The sequence below is a fragment of the Falco cherrug genome, chromosome 3, assembly GCF_023634085.1.
Source record: "Falco cherrug isolate bFalChe1 chromosome 3, bFalChe1.pri, whole genome shotgun sequence".
Lineage (NCBI taxonomy): Eukaryota > Metazoa > Chordata > Aves > Falconiformes > Falconidae > Falco > Falco cherrug.
In genome coordinates, this window is record NC_073699.1 from 60,577,168 (window position 1) to 60,599,479 (window position 22,312).

The 22,312-nt window shown below is 36.8% G+C and overlaps 1 protein-coding gene across 1 annotated transcript in view; it reads right to left on the bottom strand.

Moving 5' to 3' along the window:
• LAMA1 (laminin subunit alpha 1) overlaps positions 1–22,312 on the bottom strand; it is a 108,143-nt gene that overhangs the window by 29,620 nt on the left and 56,211 nt on the right. The window contains exons 21-36 of the mRNA XM_055704740.1: positions 21,540–21,720; positions 20,112–20,248; positions 17,199–17,435; positions 14,629–14,772; positions 14,050–14,229; positions 13,245–13,430; positions 12,241–12,368; positions 11,119–11,239; positions 10,856–10,993; positions 9,074–9,195; positions 8,081–8,167; positions 7,628–7,821; positions 6,488–6,630; positions 3,540–3,638; positions 2,462–2,573; positions 2,140–2,302 (exon numbers count right to left, since the gene is read on the bottom strand). Of these exons, the coding sequence (XP_055560715.1) occupies positions 2,140–2,302; positions 2,462–2,573; positions 3,540–3,638; positions 6,488–6,630; positions 7,628–7,821; positions 8,081–8,167; positions 9,074–9,195; positions 10,856–10,993; positions 11,119–11,239; positions 12,241–12,368; positions 13,245–13,430; positions 14,050–14,229; positions 14,629–14,772; positions 17,199–17,435; positions 20,112–20,248; positions 21,540–21,720 (2,372 nt within the window). The remainder of the gene's footprint in view (positions 1–2,139; positions 2,303–2,461; positions 2,574–3,539; positions 3,639–6,487; positions 6,631–7,627; positions 7,822–8,080; positions 8,168–9,073; positions 9,196–10,855; positions 10,994–11,118; positions 11,240–12,240; positions 12,369–13,244; positions 13,431–14,049; positions 14,230–14,628; positions 14,773–17,198; positions 17,436–20,111; positions 20,249–21,539; positions 21,721–22,312) is intronic.

Here is a 22,312-nt window from a genome sequence, read left to right on the forward strand (position 1 = left end):
GATACACATGGTAACTTAGTTATTCAACTAACAAAAAGATGACTGCTTGGGGGAGAGGGCAAAAATACAGTTCATAAACTCTGTAGGTGGTGACTAGAGGGGAAAGATGTTAGTATAAATCACATTTGCTTAGACTTAATTTGGGACATCCCCCACATCAAAATCTCTGTGAAACATTCCTCTGGGACTGCTCTAAATCTTAATTGTAGTGATTCATATTTTGAATGTAGGATCAAAACATCAGTTATGAGGACTGACACAAGTAACCAGAACTGAAAGACATATACCCAAGAGTCCTGAAAAGTTTCGATATCAAATGAAAATAAATAGCCTCATAAAAATGAACACTGAAATGAGCAATCTCTTATCTTTTTTTAATCAGTAACAGGCATTATCTGGGAAATATCAAATACTCCCAATTCTGTCAGCTGTTAATAGCTTCAGCTGTTCTGTTTGGGAGTATTTGCATCCTCATTTGAACACTTTCCAATACAGAGGGAATTAAAATGAAAATGATCCTGAAAGTCTGTTTCCTTTTTTCTCTTCATTTCAGTACATACACTGCACACTGCAGCTCCTGTAATGATACTCGCACATAAATGTTTGTCCCTTTTAATCTGATTTCAAATCATATAGATCTTTAGCCAAAGCAAAAAAAACCATAGTTTATTTCACAATTATACATAGCAAAACACATTCCATCTTTCTTTTTGAATAGCAGATGTGCATTTGCATGTACTTTCTAAATCTACTAACTCAGAGTTCTTATACCCAGAAGCCACAGCCTTAAAGAAGTTAAAAGAACGAAAGTATTTCACAAGACAGTAATGGCTTCCATTTTAGTGTAAAGTAAAAAAGTTATATTCCAAATTGTTCTGGAATTTTGCTTTACATGGCAAATGTGTGGAGACCTAAAGTTATGAATGTTGCTCACAATGTCCACTGTGAACCCTGTGGTAACTTCTGCTCTCTGAAAAATGGACTGGCAAGCCGTGTATTTAAATCACGTATGAATTTACAGCTGCATTGCATGTTAAATTCTGCAGACAAAACAATCTTATAAATCTTACTAACTCTCTTCTTCAATCTGTCAAAGGACATTTATCAGAGAACTTTCAGAAATTTCAACAGAGCCTATAATTGAAAAAGTTAATTTACAAATATAACCTTATATAACAGTGAAAAGGCTGATGTTGAAAGTCAGAACATTCTGCTGCTATGCAACAGGACATTTTAAGACATTTTTGTAAGTGCAAAAAAAGCTACTTGAAGTTCTTCATAAATATAGAATAAAAGGTGCATTTCTAGTCCATTTTCATGTCCATTTAGCTTCAATACAATTTAATATTCACCACAAGGACAAGCACAGGAGACTGTTGAACAAAATCAGACATGCTACAACACAAATATCCTATTGTGCCTAATCCAAAACACTTAATAAAGAAATTGAAATTCTCAGAAATATTCCACTCTGGCCTAAAACTTTGTTGCCTTAAAGCCAATGTTAACATCCTTACAGCTTTTGGTGGGCTAGAGCAATACTTAGTATTTCTGAAGCTGGAACAAATATTTTGCTGACTGTTGGAACAGTCAATGTTTCTTATTGCAAAGTCTTGCAATAAGCACTACTAATGAATATAAAAGCCATTTTAAAGTAGCCTTTGACTGGGAACAAATCAAGACAACAAAATACAATCCTAAACAGTGGCTCAGAATGCTGGAACAAATGCCTTGGTTTCATTTGCAAATCTATGTGATACATAGTTCAGTTACAGTAAACTGTCATGTCCTTCAGCAGACCTAACACATCCTGGTCTTGCAATTGACTGAGACAGTTCCTAGCCAAAAACAACAAGAAGATGTGTATTAGGGCCAGATCTGAAACAAACTGAAATCAGTGTGTCTTTTCACTTATTGCAAGGGAATTTTGTATCACATCCAAATGAACAGGCTTTGGCTGTATTAGTATCACATGGAATGCCCAAGTATCTTCAAATCACATAACTCCAAATTCAGAGTTCATATAGCTCTACTTGGGCTAGTTATCCATCACACTGCCTCTTATTAAGGCACAATTTTCTCCAGATATGTCTCCAAAAAGCAGTATTGCTAATAAAGTTTTCAGTAGAACAGGCTTACTTTAGGATTTGGGTAGCATCATTGTGGTGTTGAACAAAACCTCTCTTGCGCAATGCATCCAAAAGGGCAGAAATATCATCCTGCAGACTCTGAGATGTAGCATTTGACAGCGGGAGATCCAGCCCCAGCGTTTCATTTAGTGACATAGCAACTTCAGCAAGCACTAAGTAGGAGAGTAAAAAATTCAGTCATATCACTAAAAAAAAAGAATATACATGAACCCCCTCTGCAGCACTTTCCACGTAAATATTTCTTTAAGAGTTGTGAAGTAAATACCCTCTAAATTCTGTAAAGAAGTGGAAATATCTTAAAAGCAGGATACCTTTGATAGTTGTATGTACTGTGTCAATAAATCCAGTCAGTTCTTGACTTTTATTCCTGGTTTCCTGAGTCATTCTGTTAAGCTGCCGAGCTTTTTTCAAAAATCTAGATGACTAGAATAAAATCAGAGAAAATCTTTGACTTCTCCTAAACCACTGATTGATTCATTACACATTTATCTATGCTTTTTACACTTTTTCCCAATATTGTGAATACTTTTTGAGAGGAAACAGTAGGTTTTGATAAGGTAGACCTAGCTGATTCATAAATCTCTGATGCTTCCATGCTTCCAGATGCCTTAATTACGTTGCAAGTTCCAGCCCCTGATGTCAGTGAAGTATTGTGTTGTGTCATCAATTATTTTCATAATCAAGAAGATCATAATTACCAAAGCAAACGTTACTTTTTTTTAATTTTCTTTTTTTTTTTTCCTTAGCTACAACTAATGTATCTTAAGAAAATCACTTTTCTGGATACATCACTATTAGCAATAACACCACTGTTAGCACAAGCACCTACTTAATTACATATACATGGTCAGAAAATTATAGGTCAGCAAATGAGGTCTAATGGGTGAAGTACTATCGCCAATTTTCTACCTACAGATTTTCTTGTGTAAAATTTAATAAAGAATACCGTCTACTTTTCATGTGGATTTTCAACAGATTTATTTATGCTGACATCTTTTTAAACACAATACTATAGATATCAAAGACTTCTTGGTGAATATTCAGCTATGACATAATTTTGATTAAGCTCCACATGTTAAAACATGCCAGAAGAATCTCCCTTTCTGCAGTTTTAGCACCTTAAATGATCACAGTATAAAAAGCTTCTGAACTTTAACAGAAACCATGTAAATCTCCTGCACAATACCATAAACCACTGTAGTTTGCAGAAGAATTCCACAGACCAATTAATCCCCCTCCTCAGAAAGACTACAGAATGGACTGAATTCTTTTATTGAATTCTATAGATTTAAAATAATTTCTAAACAGCTCTGTGGCATTTATGTACCATGCTATGAAATCTCAAAGGATTTCTCCAGAAGGGCTAAGAATAAAGAAGCCGACACCTACTTCTTCATGCAGCTGATCAATTCCTCTTGATAAACTCAGAAGACTTTCTTTTGCTGTAGCCAGTGAGTAAGCTGGGTCTTCTCTAGGAACTATAGACCCCTATAAGAAATAAGAAGAAACAGCACACTGGAATTTAAAGGCTTCATTGTGTGTCCAGAAAAATTCTGGGAAGAAAAGAATTATGCATACTATTTAAATTATTTATGTTTTAAATTACTGATTTGCAAAGCACATAAAATGACATAAAGTAATGACATACATACAGTTCACACAACCAAGTGTGTCATTTCTTTAAATAAGGAAACAAGGATCCAGCTATGTCATACTTTTAATCAAGTAATAAGAAAGCATAATTTCTACTTTACTGATTCTCAGTTTTGCTACAGTCTGAGCTGCCCAAATAAGCTACTTTGAGAAGTTCCAAGGTCCACCAAATTAAATGCTTCCACCCAGTCCCAGCTGGTACTTTTTCAGCAGCTGGTCCTGTCAAAACAGCTGCATCTAGGGTATGTATGTGAGGATGACCCTGGAGAGCTCTGTGCTTCCATGTCAAAACCCAGTGCACAGCACTCAGGAGTTCAGGATTTTGGCCCTACAGACACAACAAGGTAACACAAGCAGCCCTGTGGATCCTCTCACCAGTATGAGAGACTAATACGCTGCATTTGGCTTCAAGGTCACCTCAGAACCCCTCTGTATGGCAATAAATAGGCCATTGTACCCAAGTGTATCATATCTGATACAATCAAGGCCTGCCACAGAATACCACTTTCCTAAAGATGCAAAAAAATTTAAGGCATCTCTTACAAAGAGACCAAGCTTGGAAAAGGTTATTTTTAGATTTCAGATGTTTCAGAGCCAACCATTGTAAATATTGTAAGTACCATTTTGCCCAACTTTTTAAACAAGTGATACACAGGATTATCCAACTGCCTTATGTCAAATGGAAATTTCCAAGTCTTTTCCTCAGCAAAAGGAAGAAATAAGTAAAAGACAAACAGAAGCTGAAGCTCTTGAGCCTTCTGAGATAAAGCACAGCATGGTTTCTTTAAAAGCCCAGTTCAAAAGCCCAGAATGGGAGAGCAAGTATGTCTAGGTATGTCAGGAGGAGTAAAACAGGAGGCTTTAACTAGAAAAACAGAACTCCTGAAGTCCTCAGATGGACTGAAGATGCAGAAGCAATGAGAAGTAGTTGATCTGATTTGGTAACTTTCCCATTATTGAAAGACCTGCACCTAATACACAGAAAAGAGGAAATACTTGATTTCCTGAGTCACCAAAATGAGGCAAAGACAGACAGTGTAGGGGGACAGCCCTTCAGGGAAGGTCTGTAATACGCATAAATAAAGTTAGGGATTTTCTGGCTTCCAGCTACAGTTACTTTGGTAGAAGGCAAAAGGCAAAGTAATCTTTGATTAGCCAGAAAGAGGGTAATGCTTGCAGAGAAAAATTACAAGACTACCAACTTACACTCAAGATTAAGTTGTTAAAGAATATTGTGGCCTTACATAAACAGAAATGACATCATAGTCACCAGAGGATTTATATCAGTTTTTGCATCCTACTTCCAAGAGAGTGACAGCTGACATCGATTTGATTTTAATATAAAAAAATGTATGTACTAAAGAAGAAACTTAAACTGTTTTTATTTTTACATAAGATTTGACTTTGTTTTATAATAAAGTGATAAATAAAACCTACATATTGAATAATGTTTATAGTCCCAGAAGATGACACTCCTATACAAACACAAAACAATTGCAGAAAGCAAGTCCCTTCTATCCTTAAATTACGACAATAATTCAGTACGTTTATGCCTTATGACATAAAAGAGAAGCATAACTGAAGCTTTATAACTAAAAGGTTAGCAACTAAAACTAAAGGATAATAGTATCTCTGCTGAAGCATAAACATGTAATTTAATCAAGTTTGCCTCTAGATACTGTAATTATTAACATTTTGAAGTAGATTGATTGGAATTCAGTCTGCCTTGCATCCTAAATAGAAGACATTTTAATTCAAATTCTTAATTTGCCGAATTCAGCAGCACAAGAAGGGTCATGTTATTTTGGTTTTGTGATATGGTGGAATACAAAGAAGATTGCTTCGTTTCTTAGAGCTTGCCTTGCTTGACTTATTGCTCAGCAGACTCTTTATCAATAAATGTTCTTATTTTAGTGGTCACGAAGTAGGGAGGATTCTGTTTATCTCTGGCCTTGTGCAGAGACCACATGAACTTAATCCTCAGCTAAATTAATGGCATTCTAGAACCACAGAACATGGTATTTTGTGCTTTGTTTAAGGGGGAGAGGAGCTGGAAGGAAGGTTTGCCACAAGGAGCCCGAAGGTGTCCAACACTGAAACATTCTACCTGGCTTTTGCATCCTGAGGTGGAGGACAGAGTAAGGCACTTGGACTGCCACACAACCAAAAGGAGAGCAAACTGCTGCATCTCAGACACCCTGGCTAATGGAGAAGCAACCTACTACTCTAGGGGAGGACTCTAGGACAACAGCCTCCAGATCTATGCCTTGGCAGCTCTTTAGCAAAGGGGCCAAAAGGGAAAAGACCTGGCTTGTTGTTTCTATTTCACTACTGAAAATTATTTCCCTTGCTTTCAGTAGGTCTGGGCCAGTCTTAGGGATGCACGTAATACAGGTGAAGCACATTCCATAATCATAATGCTGGCTGAAAATTATATTCATCCATTTATTTAAATGCCAGTACAGCAAATGAAAAGAAAGAAATACAGACAGCTAAATAAGTTAAGGTATATTTTTCTCTATCAAACATAATGGTCTTAGTCTGGTGTCATTTACCCATAAACATATTACTCAAGTCATGAATTTCAGGCGCGCTTCTGTTAAATTACTGGCACACATGAGTGACTGCAAGTTTTGCTTTAAAGATGTGAGTAAGTATTTCTACTCTTTGTGCATTTATTTTACCTTCAGATGTTTTGTTGCATTCTCCAACTCTGACAATATTCCATAGGGCACACGGGCAACACCGGTGAGATTAATTGAAAGTATGGCCTTGTTGAGATTATCCAAATTGTTTAACAAAACTCCTGTGCAGTTGTCATCACAAGCTAAACAAATAATTTTAAGAGAAGGAAGCAAAATTAGTATTAAAAAGAAACCACCAAATACTAAAATTTATTTTGTTTTACAAAGTATGTGTCTTCACCTTTTGAGTTAAGAGTGATTAAGTATAATAATCTTGAGTATACAGATTCATAGTATTGCCCTCCCCTTCCTGCCCCAAGAGTGGATCTATTCCAAATATACTTCCCTTAGGTTAGCACACACTCAAGCCTTATTGATTCTGCTGGCTATTGAGCTGCTTGCTGTATTATAAGCTTATTGAGCCTATTTAGCTATATTGCTATAAATCCAGGGTGATACCACTGACACTCACTCAAACAGGTTAGGAAGACAGGAAATTCAAGCCTACAGTGGTGTAATTCCATTTATTCCTTGGGGTTGTTGGATTTTTTTACTTATACAAAGCAAAACCAGAGACCTAAATCCCAAATTATTGTAAAAGTAGATTACTGTACTTGCTGTGTCTTTCTGCTATCCACCCTCTCATAAGGAATTACACAACTAATTATTGGTGGAATATGACTAATTATAGGTGAAGAATGCCTACATACCTGGGATAACTCCAAAAGTATTATAGCAACCTCACATACAAAGGGTCAATGATGTAGGAATTCAGCATTTACAAATAAATAAAGGTATGCTACAGACTGCAAAAAATTATTAACATGATCTTTCCTTAAACTTGTCTGTAACACTAAATAAACCATTGTAAGGATTAACTGCTTGTCTGATGTTAAAACTACATGAAACTGTAGTTTCCTCTGTGTTCACAGAATGATTGAGGTTGGAAGGGACCTCTGAGATTACCTAGTCCAACGCCCCTTGTCTTACAGAGATATTAAGTTGTTAGGATTTCTTTCCTTTCATAGAAAGAATAAGTCCTGACATCACAAAAGCATTCAAGGAATAATCATGCAGACATAAACTTTACTGAAATCGACCAAAGACATTGAGAAAGTAAACATTTTTAAAACCACCTACAGACACACTCGTCTTCCACAAGAAGATGTCTCGGTTCACACTCCTCACAGAGCTGTCCTGTCACACCTTGCTTACAGAGGCACTGGCCAGTTGCATTATCACAATTAATATGAACAGAGCCGCTTGGATTGCATTGACACGGATGGCAGCTGCCACCAGAAAGCTGAGGGTCACCATAATAGCCAAGAGAGCACCTACACAGAGAGGAATGGGACACTGAACATCAGGGGTTATTCATCATGAAATTAGATGTTATATTTATGTTGGAGAATCACTAATACATTTTTAATTAATGGCTTAACAGTAACTAACTAATCACTCTAAGGCCTTGAGCACTCACTCATATATTTATTTATGAACACTGAATAATCTATTCCAAGTACAAATATAGATCATATTCATCAAACTGTCCTTGGGAGCTGGGGATAAACGTGGACATCATGTGTAACTCACCTTTCACAGTACTGGCCTTCATATCCTGGAAGACAAGCATCACAGTGGTAATCCTGAACACCTTTCAGGACACAAGTGGGACTAAAACTGGGGAGGAAGGATAAAGAAATGCCTGCTTGCACATAAACAGAAGATCATACAAAGACAGAGAACACCTTCAGCCACAGGTTAAATATTGTAAGCAACACCATCATCTGCTCAATCTGATGCAGTACTCTAGAGTTTGCACTTTAAATTATTCGTTTCATAAAAAGTTTGGTTTCCCAATATGACTCCATTACCATATGATATGCGAAACCACCTTATGGCCTTCCTTTTCAAAGATAAGGCAATGAAAAATGGATGCAGCATGATATGTTTATAGTATGTATCTAACTGAGACTTGCAAGAGAATATCAGAGTTGCTAGACTCTGGTTCAATTAACCAAAAGCAAGCAACAAATAGGCTTTTCAAGCTTCTGAAGAAAAAACAGCTAGCACTGTATTTTGATTTTCAAAATATAAAGTTAACTGTTCCCCTACCAAACAAACATGTATAAATGTCAAACAAAAGAGTACTTGTTCTTCCCCTAGGACTGATTGCATGAAAAGTTCCTGCATTGACTGGAGATGGCCTGAATCTTTGCAAATATAAAAGCAATGTTTTTTCAGATGAGGAAAGAGACCCACATTTGAAACTAAAGCATGTCCAAGAAACTCTACTTTGTTTTCCATAAAACATTCTATGTGGCTGACCTACTCTTAGAGAAAAAAATTGACTTATCTATCAGCTAATCTTTTTATCGTAAAACCTCAGAGTCATCACTAGCTATGAACAACTCAATTTAAGCTCCATTTACTTAAAATAGGTAGCTTTTAAATGTCTACAAATTAAGGACATCTACTGATAACTAACTCCTGTTGTCACAGCATGGGAGGAGTAGGAGGTGGGATATACAGTACAAGAAGTCCAGAACGTTAAAATATACATTGGATTTAATAAGTTCTGGTTACCTAACAGGGTTGGCTCTGGGACAGGCACAAAGAGAGCAGTCGTTCACAGATCCAGTAACTTCCCCATAGTAGCCCGGAGCACAAGCGCTGCAATAATCCCCAACTGTGTTATCTCTGCAGTTCTGATACACAAAAAAGAATTCAGACAGTTTAAAACAACAAACAACAAGAGGAACTTTATCTTCCCCCCAGTCAATAAATGTATACAGTTTCCAACAATCATCTCTCAATGTCACTACCCATTGGTCAGCATTCTCTGAGTGGAGGAACCTTCTATGCAAAAATAAGCAGAACACCAGCATATTTTCTCTTATTTGAATGCACCCTCCGGCAGGCTGACCTAATTTCTGTTCTAAATTTCCATTAAGGTTTATATATTCCTGCTTCTATTAATCCAATTCAGGCCAGGAAATCACAGAACAAAGCAAAAAATCCTCAAAAAAGAACCCCAAAAAACAACTGATAGAAAAATTAAACAGGATACCTCGATAAAAAAATGTAAATTTCAATGTTTCAGCAAATGCATTTGAATAGTATAAACCAAGAACCATCCACAGTTAGGATTCACACATGCTACATTTAATTTGTCAACAGTACTGATCAAGAGCCAGTGTTATTAATATTAAAACACTAAATAGGTATTATAAATATAATTTAACTGTCTAGTTCCCTAAGTGAATAAAATTAACTTTCTCCCTTTGTTTTTTAAATTCATATTCTTGCTAGTGTGCATATTTTAGAGGTTAGTTGAAGAAAAGCAGTAATAATGCAGCCTCCTATTGTATGGGAGCAGAAGTCAGAGGTGAAACCCACCTCTTCGCCTACACTACTCGGTGAGAAATATCTGATTCGTAATCTCAACACGTAGGTGACTTGTCACCCCTGCAACAAAAAGCTGAGAGGAAGAATGACTAGTATTCATTAGTGTGAAAGACCGATGTGTTTTGGCCTTTACTCATGTGATACATACTTTAGGACAAACCTGAAAGTGAAAGCATAGCTTACAAAAGCCTGAAGGACTAAGGAAACTCATGTCAAAAACTGATTTCAAGGATGAATTCAGCACAAGTTGACTTTGAACTAACCAACTCACCATTGGAAAAACAAAGCGATCGAAAAAGCTTTAGGAAAGAGTATTGAGCCATACCAGAGAACAGACTTAACGTGCCTTACTTGGTTAGCTGAGAATTTGCTGTCCACAGAACTGTCAGCCCACAAGATAGAGGCAATGTGTCAGTTAGATGTGGCCCCTCTTTGCAACATTTGGGATAAAATCAGAGACGTAAGCAAATTAACTTAGCATATCCCTGTACTACTTTAGTCCCTGGGAGTTAAAAAAGCATCACTTAAAGCTGCCCAGAGGATTCTTTTCCTGAGATACAAAGAATTTGACTTAGATCTAGTCTGTGGTGTGGCATGGCTTACTGCTTCCTTTACTACTTTTTTGTGTGACTAATAGACCTTGGCCAGACCAAGGACAGAAGCCCAAAAAGTCTCACAGAAAAATAAACAAACTGAACTGATACAGGAATTATTTCTAACGCAAAACTAAAATAATTAATGATTTTGAAGATATTACGTGCCCCAAAAGCTTGATAATTTTACTGAATGGGCCCTAAGAGAAATACTACTACTCAGTTTTACCATTTTTCAGAGTTGGGGGGAAATTATACTTTATCCAAATAGTACGGCCATAGGCTTCTCCCGGAAACTCATTCCAGAGGTTACTGTCATTGTATGCTCAGGTGAACTCAACAGAAAAAATATATGAACTGTACGTACCAAGCACTTTCCAGTTTCAGGATCACAGGTTTCACTGTGGTTGTTGCACTGACAGGGCACGCAAGGTGCTATCAGATTGTGAGGCTCTTTTATACCAAGTTCTGTATGCTTTCCCCTGTAGTATCCTGGAGCACAGCTCTGTTTATAAGGAGAGTAAAATAAAAAAAAATATATAGCCATGTCTAACAACAGTTGTAAAAGCCGTTTAAGTAACTTTATTACCCCACTATTAGACACACATAAAGGATTCAAGGATTCTGTACCTGACAGGACAATCCAGCATAACCAGCAGGACATCTACATTGCTCTACAAGATGAGCTCTAGCTCTGCCTAGATGCATTTCTTCAACCTTCACTGCAATTTCCATTGAGATATTTGCAATTCTACAAGATAAAGGCAGAAGAGAATGTGAACATCTAGAAAAGTCCTAGCAGCAAAACTGAGATCTAAATACTTTTGTGCTCCGAGATCAGGGCTACCATACATAATCTCCCATGATCCCCTTTCCCTTATGCAAATATCTCAATAAAATCTGAAGATTCTTTACTTATTTATGGGGTTTCAGGACCTATAACAAAAAAACCAGAAGTACTTAAAAGAAATACAGGTTGATTCCCATTGGTCTGCAAACCCTGACAAACCCAGCACGCAAGAGTATGTATTTCTGCCTCAGAAACACTTGACAGAAATATATCTGCTTTGTCCCACAGATTTTTGGACATAACTAACAAAAAGATAGTTAAGGGCATGTGAATCAAAAATAATCCTAAGTCTGGAGGTGGAACCACACTTCTTCACAGCTGTGAAGATGTACAGATATTGGGTTTTCAGCAGAGCCGCCTGTTTGTCTTGTTGGTTTCCGAACTGACAGATGCAATGATCATATCTCATCTCCTCCCTCTCATTAGTAAACTAGTTTTTCTTCCAAATGACAGTAAAATGCTACCATTCTGAGGTGGGAACATTTTACTACCGTTGCCCAGAGTGCATAAAGCTACAGGAGGCCCCTAGAACTCAGGGGACCATGCGTTTCAAACAAAAATGTCAATACCAATAAAAATATGGTAGGAAAGAAATAATTTAGAAAATATCTAACTATATCATCCATCCTGCAGAACAATGCATCAGCCTGCAAAGCTCTGTGCTTCTTTATGGACTTTTCTATCAAAGCAAGCAGCAGAAACATTTAGCGTTTCACAGAAAGAATCACAGAAGGATTCTGCTGCCATTAAAGGTCATAAATGTTTGCTTTCCAGAGGAAGAACAAAAGCCATAAATAGGAAATTGGGAGATTTCTCTAATTTGAGTTAAATCTTTACCATATAGCACAGCTAGGACTATTGCTAGGTTAAATTACAGTAAATGCAATGAGAGATTTCTTTACCTGCTTTGCTGTAATCCTTGGCCATAAGCTGCCTTGATAAGGATGTATTCAACATTGCTTAGCACAGACATGAAGTCAGAACGCAAGACAGGCTTGTCAGACACAGAGTTAAAATACTTCCAAAAATCCTAGGGAAACACAAGATATTGTTAGGACCATGAGTGTTCATGCTCACTTCAAGGTAGTGCTCTGTTCTTTCCTACGTGTTCTTTCAGAAATGCAGTCACAAGTCACTATGTCTAAACTCTAGGTCCCAGAAAATCCAAATTTTTGTCCACAATAGAACAAGGCATGTGTTTATATCATTTCTCCTATCCTTCCCTGCACTCAACTTCCATGACCAGTTTCTACAGGAAAGCAGTCCAGGCCTGCATCACACAGCTTTTTCTAGCTAGTTCTGGAGAACCCAGAACAGCCAAAACATCAGGACTTCACAAGCAGCCCTTATTTCATGTGCAGTTAGAAACAGCTGCTGTAACTGTGTCCTGCCTCCTGCCAAGAAGAAAGACTAGACCTCACCGCAGCCGCAGTCAGCAGAGAGTCCCAGAGACCAAACAAGGTCACCATTATCTCCTCTGAAGTTGTCCAGTGGGTGCTGCTGCAACTTACTGCTCCTGCTAGGCTAAGATTCACATCCCATATAATACTCCTGGGCTGTGAGTGTAACAAAGGCTACAAAATTATGAGACTGACTGAGAGTGACAACACCTGGCTGCCTGTCATTTATGGTCAAAATCTGAGCCTCTGTTTGAGAAGCTTGCCACAGCAACACCTTTAGCACTTCCAAAATAAGAAATAATATCAAAATGTTATTTGCTGCTATAGCATGATATTCTCAGCCTTTTCCCCACTAAAATAGATGCATTTTAATCCAAGTGTTCTATTTACTCAACCTATTTGAAATCAGATATGCATTTTTCAGAGTATTTTATTAAACATATAGAGCCTTTCTCTAAAAGCTCATAGAAGAAAGGCATTATTTCCACACTAATGTTTTGGCTTACCTCTTTCATTTCTACTTCCTTGTCAGTTCTTACACTGTTTTCTGGAGAAGGGATGTCTGCATAAATGACCAACTTGCTGGTGTGACCTCCTTTCATTAGAATCTGTGGCTCAAAATTTGAGGTTCCAAAGCCATCCAAAGCATAAAAAGCAACAGTGTATCTCAGCTTCCCACCATAGGCCATGAGCTATTTGGATAAAAAATTACTACTTTTATTTGTTCCAAGGTTAGAGCTACTAGCTGAAAATATTTTAATGTCATTAGAAGACTTGAAAACTGCCTGTTCTTTGAAGAATTGGCAGTAAAACATGAAAATTGACTTAAACTCAGCAGGTTTTGCACCAAGGTTAAACGCATTTTTCTAAAAAGTGGCCTCAGTGTCTTCTTTTAGGCTTTTTCAAGGCGTGCACTCAATTTTCATTTAATTGTTAAGCAATAGAGATTCCATGATCTATACACTGAATCTAGCATCAAGGTTGAAAACTCTTTCAGGTTTCTAAAGTAAAATTGAATACACCACTCTTTCCCCTCAGTACAATCTCTGAAGAGTAACATAGTAATTAAATATGGGTGTTACCAATTTACAGGGTCAAGCAAAACCTCATTAGGAAAGGGTAATATAAACACGTTGTTTGTGCTTGCTATAAATGAGTTCAGTCACTGAATATTTATATCATGACCTACAAGGATAGAACTAATGCAGAAAAATGTTGTCAGGATAAAGTGACTATTATACAATAAAGGAATGACTAAATAGACAATAAAGAAATTATCTACAAAGCATTGTAATTGTTTAATGATCTTACCTGGTCTCCCTGAAACTGCTCTGGTAACCTCCAGTAAAATGTTTCTGTATTTAGGTATTTTCTGACTATGGCAGCATCCAGTAAAACATCAGGAAATTGTGAAAATACTCCTTCCACTGTTCCAGTCAGGTTACTTTGAGCTACTACACGCAGAATGGACTGATCTGGAGTTAAGGTTATCTGCAACACAAAAAGAAAAAGACTTGTTCAACAAAAATATTCTCAGTGTCACACACTGTTAACAGTTTTAGCTGCTTCGAGACTCAATAGTCCATCTTTGAGTAATAAATGTCCAAACCAAAAAAATTGGAAATATGTTTGATAATTACTATTTTTTTAAAAAAGCCAAGAGTGAAACACAAGGTTTCAGAAATAAAACCTTTGATATAGGTTTATATATATAAATAAAAAAACCTATGACCACTTACCATTGGCCGCCTTCATCGTATGCCACTGCCTCTGTAAGTTAACCAATTAAATTCACCCTGATTCATGAAATGTATGCAACCTTCGGCACACTAGCGCCTGACATGAGGGTAACACCAAACTGTGTCTGTATATTTATGCCACTTTACTTACCGGAATTCTCACATGATCTTCTAGTTCTGAACAAAATGTGGACATCCCAAAACAAAAGCATGGAGTACAACCTAGCGCATTGTTAGAAGACAAAGCAAAAGTTCCAGGTTTACACTCACTGCATTGTAGACCAAATACATTTTCCTGGAGAAAATGAAAAAAGAAACATAAAAGCACAGTCATATTAATTCACTAACAATGAAACATGGTTGTCTTTGGAAGAAAAACTAGTTGCTATGTAAACAACGTAACAGAAAGTCAATTACTGTATCTGTTTTGTTTTACTACATGCTACATTATTTTTTCCATTATTTTCCAATGCTGTTAAAAAAAAAAACACAACAACAACAACAAAAAAACAACCAAAGAACATTCAAGCTAAAATCATGTATTTGAATTTCTAGCAAAAATCAGCAGCTATATATTTCTATTCACGACAGAAGAATCTTCCCTCCATCCTCCCCCACCCCATCTGGAAGATGGGTTCTCAAAGCTGAAGAAACTGCTCAGTATGAATAGGAATCAAGGGACTTATTCCCAAGTGTTTGTTTTTGCACTTGATTCCCAACTGGTAAGTCCAACTTGAAGAAACAGCCAAAACTACAATCAGTGCCCACTGGAACCTTTGGTCAGAAGACTGAGAGAGACTTACGAAGGCATACATTTGTTGCCTTGAAATAAGTTCTTTTCTATCACTCAGTCTTTCAAGAACAGGCTTCCACCTTTTCATAAAAGTCTATATGACTAAATCTCTGCATTTAATGCTTCCTTTTTTAATACAAGAATGTCAATTCAGCTCTCACTATTAGCAATATGAATTATTTTTAAACGCTGCCTTTGCTTACAGCATAGGAAACAAATTTTAACTTGCAACACAAAACATTTATAAAAAGTTGAGGTCCTCTATTTTGTATTTATTGGCTTCTTCCTACCATTATCATATGGATTTTCAAAAAAGCAGACTATATCACCTAAATCAATGCATTGTTCCCAAATTTAATAAACCCACGTGTACTCTCTGTATTTCATTTGTTCCATTTCTATCATGAGGATAAGAACAGAAGCTTTTTCACTGGAGTTTTCCAGCATTTAATAAGTTTTTTTAAATGCTTTCACATCTAGGATGGACACATCTGTAGAAGTGCTGCCTGTCTACCTCTACACAGAGAATGAAATAAATTATTGCCAAAACAGCATGTAGGGAGTTTATGCTTTTAAGTTAAGAAAAAACCAACTTTTTTATCAGGGATTGCCTGCTCAGAAACTTCAGGATGATACCAATTAATGTGACCTGCACTCAGAAGTGCAACTCTTGCAGCAAAGTATTGCTAGACTCTATGAAGAAATAATTTTCTGTGGCTTGAGGTAGAAACATTTTCTCTGTATTTTTCATTGCATACTTTTATCTATTACTGCTGGTTCTTTTCCAAAGTTCTAAGTGTACTGAGAAAAAAACCAAAACTTTTAAATAGTAACTAAGAAATAATGCACACGAGTTATAAACTTTTATTATTGGAACAATTTGAAAGGCAAAATGTAACTGTAAAAAAAAGGAAGTGGAATAAATAAAACATGTAAAAATTGTACCATTAAAAATGGTTCACACGGCACTGTTCTTGCTGTCAGAAGGCATTTACATCTTACAGAGAAATACCGTGACACTGAAGTCACTACCACCATTCTCATATATTTAACAAGATTTTTAAAAAATTTGTTCCAAAACTCAAGGCCAGTACTTTTTCAAAGAAGGCAGACAGAAATCTAGGAACAAAAAGAAAAGCAAGACAAATGGATCCTCATTCATTCCTACCTTACAATATTAATCCACAAAAAAGGACTCTGAATGTACTACAAGAATGATGTGGCTACAGAAATTCACTTAACACAGAACAAACACATAGATGCTACATTGAGCAAATGCAATCTATTTGAATTTAGGACTGCAGTGAGACCATAGTCATGAAATATGCCAAATCCTGTACAAGACTAGTAAGACACCAGTCATTTTCCTATCAGATATACAGTGGCTGTTCTGTAAACTTAGCAAGGATTCGGCATTAAGTCAGCTAGAAATTACTTTTTGTGATAAGCATACAATGGGTCTTGATCCTGGCTTCTTAACGTGCATCCACATCAAATTCCATTAATTTTGTCTAAAAGAGAACTACAGTACCATGCCACAATAATTTTATGACCACAAACTGGCAATAAAATTACCTGGCTATGTAAAACAAAACAAAGAGACAAAATGTCCAGTATTATCATAGGAATTTCTGAGAACAGAAATAACAATGCCACATTGCTATCTCTTCAGCCTACAGCTGTGTAGCATCTGTCCAAAGTGGGGAGCATCACCTCGCAGTTTTTAACCCTGCTGATTAATAATAAGACCTGTTTAGTGCTGGCACAGAAAATCCTTTAGGGATGGATTTAGGTGTACTCAGAAATGTCTCAAAGAAGTGATGCAGATTGTCTTTTCAAGTCTATTCAGCCCTACACCTTCCATGATGTGATAAATGCCCAGAAAGCCCCAGAAAGGCTGTCTCAAAAGAGTATGAATACTTCAGTACCTTGCAGGTGCAGATGCCAGTTTCTTCTTCACAACCACAAAGTCCTTCAGTGTCATCACACATCTCCACTTTGGTTCCACTCAAATCACAGTCACAGGCAACACAGTCTGGGTAGTCCCTGTAGCCAAATGCACACCTGGAACAGTCTTGTCCTCCAAATTCAACTTTGCACTGGCATTGACCTGTCAATACATCACACTGGGGATTGGTTGAACCAGTGTCGCTACAGTTGCACGCCTTAGATGAAAAGAAGAAATGTTCATAAATAGCAGATTTTTAAAAGCTATTATGTTACAACAGAAACAGCACAATAAACTTAGAGCAGCCTTTTATACTCAGTATTTGTCAACAATTACTATAAAATAATATAAGGGAAGGCCTTCCACATAGAAATGGGGTGGTTTGGTTTGTGTTTGAATAAAGAACTGCATTTCCAGTAAATCGTCGATTGCAAAAAGTAAGAAGCTTTGTTGATCCCAAATCTGGATTGGGAATCAAAGGACTTGAAGGAACTTGTTTCAGAACACACACACAAACAAAATAAAAAACAACTCCAGAAGACTTTATTTAAAATAATATGTATTGAGTGCATAAAGTAAATTAACATGTTATATAAAAGTTGGATGGAAGAAATCTGTAAGTAAAATAATTTTATAAATGTGATAGAAATAAAAATTTTAATACTGACATTCTTTTAAGATTTTAAGAAGCATTAACAGGGTCTACATCTTGCTCAAGCTTAATTTACTATTTGACGAGGAACCAAGAATCTCATTGCATCCACAGGCAGGAAACTAAGCACACACTGCAGCTCAGTACCAAAGGAATACTGTTCCCTGGCAGAGGACAACCTTCGTCATGCAATCAGTAATAGGAACCTGTTATTACAAATATGTAAAGTGGATGCACTTAATGTATCACTCTTTTTTGAAGCAGACTAGATCTAATTTTTAGTCTTCATTTCATATCTGTGGTTACTTAACAAGTCCATTCTGCTCTGTGGTTATTTCTAACAGTGCAGGCATAAAGTACATTCCATCTATCATCACCTGGCTGTGAGCATTTTCCGAGTGTCCTCATCATGTCTCTCTGAGGTGAAAAGCCTTACCTTGTAAAGCACTCTGCACAAAGACCCACAAAATCTATTAGCATCACTACATATCCTTTAGCATTCTTCACAGTGAGCACTAGGAACTACACACTGCCCAGTTTAATACACTTTATGACCAAACAAGTTAACTTTAGCTCCCAGATATTATTAAAGGTTTACAGCTCTGAATGCCATACCCCATTTTAAGAACCACAGAGTGGTCAGGGTTTGAAGGGACCTCTTGGAGATCATCTAGTCAAACCCCCTGCTAAAGCAGGTTCATCTAGAACAGGTATCATAACAACAGGAATAATCACATGTACTTCAATCTCTGTTTATATGTGATAAAGATAAATAAGGACTCTAAGGTACAATTAACTGTGCTGCAGCACACTTGAAAAGAGTTGAAAGCAAAACATGACTATAGCTTTGCTCCATCATTGCACCCAGAAACGGATGCTGAATACCACAAAAACAGCAAGAAATGGAGCCAGATGAAGTATCCCACTAATGCAGTCTGCATTGCAAGAACAGATGGCTGGGTTTCTGATGGCACCTCCCCCACTTCATCCATGTAGAGAGCATGCAAGAGCTTTCCCAGGGTTTGCCAGTAGACATTGCACTGAATCTCAGCCTGCCACAGATGGTTATTCAGCACAGGGGAGCCTCTGTTGGGGCTGTTACCTGCAGGTCATGGTATTGTTTGCTGCATCAAAAATACCTTACAGTAATTCACGTTAATCACTTTGATGCTGTAACAAAAAGGAATGATAAACAACTAGCAAAAGTGAGCAGTTACATATTTAATTAAACTTGCTCATTGGTAAGTGCGGTGGTATCAATCACCCTTCGAAAGCAACGCTTCAAGGGAAATACACAAGGGACCAGCATATTGTATTCGCAGAACATTAGGTAAGAATGACAGTAGCTGGTAGCTGACAAAGCAGTGGCTTAAAGACCGGCTGCTGAGTGAGTTGCTATGAATTACTAAGATGGTAAATTCTGTAGAGATATTATAGGACTAGTTTATCATGCTTACTCTAAAAAATTAAAGAGAAAAAAGAAAACAATTTGGCTGATACTTGTACTTGTCAAGTAATTACTGCATGTAATGACAGACCTTGTCAAGTTGATTATATTTGTGGTTTCTCCATTAAAATTTCCTATTACATTCATGCAATTCTGAGGCTTTTTAAAATCTCAACCTTTATAAAATAACGATTGGTCCAATGCCATATATGTCAAAAATTTACTGCATGAACCTAATTGCCTAAATTGTTGCTACTCTTTGGCTTTACACCGAGTTGGCATTTTACTGCTTAACCATAAATATAAAGCTGAGAAAATGGGAGTTGGCATTTTTTCCACTCATGAAACATAAACTACCTTATACCATTTTAATTTTAAATATTCAGAAAAAGTGTGCAATGATTTCCAAGATAAGCTGCACTTCATTGTTCTTAAAACCATATAATCACTCCTTGATTAGCACAGAAACTGTTCCTTGTTGCCAATTATTGCTATAAATCTCTTTAGTATCACTACTGAAGCAATTAAAAGTTAGAATATACACTTCAAAATTTTAATATGATCTATGCACCTATACAGAATCGCCACTCTGATCAGTACTTTCAAAGACATCTTTCTTAAAAAGTTCCTCAATAAACACTTTACACACTGATTATTTTTTTTTTAATTAATGTAAACATGTTTTAACACTTTGAGACAGAGAATAAATATTGAGGTTCTCAAAACAAGGGTCCAATTCTGTCATTCGTATAAGGCAAATTAGCAGCCATGGCTTTTCGGCCAGCCTACCATACCTTGCAGCCAAGTTCAGGAGACAGTCCCCAGTGATTTTCTTCACAGAGTTCACATTTTGGTCCCCAAGTGTGAGGGGGACAAATGCATTGGCCAGAATCAGCATTACAGTTGTTCTGAGTATGAGCACAGTCACAGGCTGCAAGAGAAATAGGACCAAATGATTAATCTTATCCTTGCTTTAGCTACAGAGAAGAAATTCCAAGACTGCTGATAGCCTTACTTTTCTTAATTATACAGTACAATTTATCCATTCTACTAGGAACCCCTTGCCGTACCTAATCGCTGAGAAACAAATTATGACCACAGTGGCATTTCATCTTTGTATTGAAAGCACATTATTGTTTCTTGACATAGCCTGCTTGGTGATTTAGAAAGCAGTGCTGCATTTCCACAAGGGAACCAATAAAGCCAAACAAAATTATTGTGGATAAGAGTAAATTTTTTAGGAAAAAAAAATCTCTTATAGAAGATACAAAAATCATCAGGAGATACAATAATGTTCTCAAGTAGATGAAAGTATTCATTTCAGAAATTCAGCAATTTCAGAATTTCTTAGTGAATAATAGGAATGGATAACTATTTTTATAATAACAAACTGCTGTAGGAAGCACTTGTCTATTTAAGAAATGCAATACTATTCTTGCTAAAAAGTAGAAGTTCAGAAAAGCGGGTTTATTATTTTGTAAATAACATTTACAAAATTTTAAAGACTGAGATTGTTAAAGGTACCTAAGGGATCTTTGATTCCTAGAAAAGACACAATACATATGTTACAAAACATAATCCTATTACATAATCTCACTGCAGATTTCACATTACTATAATATTTGAGGCATATTAAAAAAGTTTGTCAGTTTGGATAAGAGGTAGGCATTCCTTTGGCTATACTGTGTTGAAAAAAGCATCTCATTAACATGATAAATTGGGTTTTGTGATGGCATGTTCTCTATTTGAGTTAATATTTTCCTCTGCATCATGACTAAAAATTGTACACACCCAGATGATGATGGGAAAACAGAGTCAATGACATCTTTTCAAAGTATAAAATATATTTTTAAGAATTAAATGAAAAAACAAGTTCAGAATCAGTAGCTCAGCTCTCATGATTGTGGAAAAGAAAGTTTCTATTCTCTCTGAAGGACTAAAAAGTTTTGTACAAAAAGAGACAAAGGAGCTATTTAGGATGTAATATTTCTCTCATGCAACCTTTATGAGTCTTTATTTCATCGTCACCACCTTTTACAAGGAACCACACAATAAGCAAAGAAACGTTTTGTTCCATAGCTTAATCAAAGTATTAGGAGACCATTCTACAGATTTTTCTGTATAGTCATCAAAACAAATGACCTTTACCAGAGTTTAACATAAAACATATTGCTGAAAGAAATTCCAGACAAACCCTGCAAGGATCATGGATTAGAGCTCACCTGTGCAGCCACCATCCTGGAATGCATGAAAGCCATGAGCACAGCGATCACACTTTTCTCCAGCCACTCCTGGTACACAATGACACTGCCCCCAGTGATTGCACTCCTTGGAGACGGAGCCAAATTGACTGCAGTTACAGGGAATGCAGCCAAGCCCAGCAAACAGGCCATAATAGCCATTCTGTTGAACAGGAAGTAAATACATTTGAGCTATATTTCATAACTTTTTAAAAACAACATGATCTAAATTTTTATTTTCCCTGCTCTCTGACCTGCATGATTATTGGTCAGCACTGTGTGACTGCTGTGTGAGGACTCCCTGGCCTTATCTTTTCAGTGTTCCCAGCTAAATTCAAGCATGTACTTCAGTGAAAAAGCAAACACTGAAATGTTCTCATGGCCTTCTCATCTCAACATTTAGACTTTATGCTTTAAAGTCTGAGGTTATCTTAATTTAAAGATTTCCATGAGATGAGGGTGGGCTGTGCTGATCAGGCACAGATTTCTGTGAAAATGAATGAAAGACCAGAACAGTGGATTCAAAAGCATTCAGTTAGGCTGGCACAAGGGCAGTAAGATTTTTCCTGACACAGCTGGTCAGTGAACCCACCAGGGGAGATGCCCCACTGGACCTGCTGTTTACAAACAGGACTAGTGGGTGATGTGGCGGTCAGAGGACATCTTGGGCATAGTGATCATGAGATAAGAGTTTTCAGTTCTCAGAGAAGTAAGGAGGGTGGTCAGCAGAATCACTACCTTGGACTTGCAGAGGC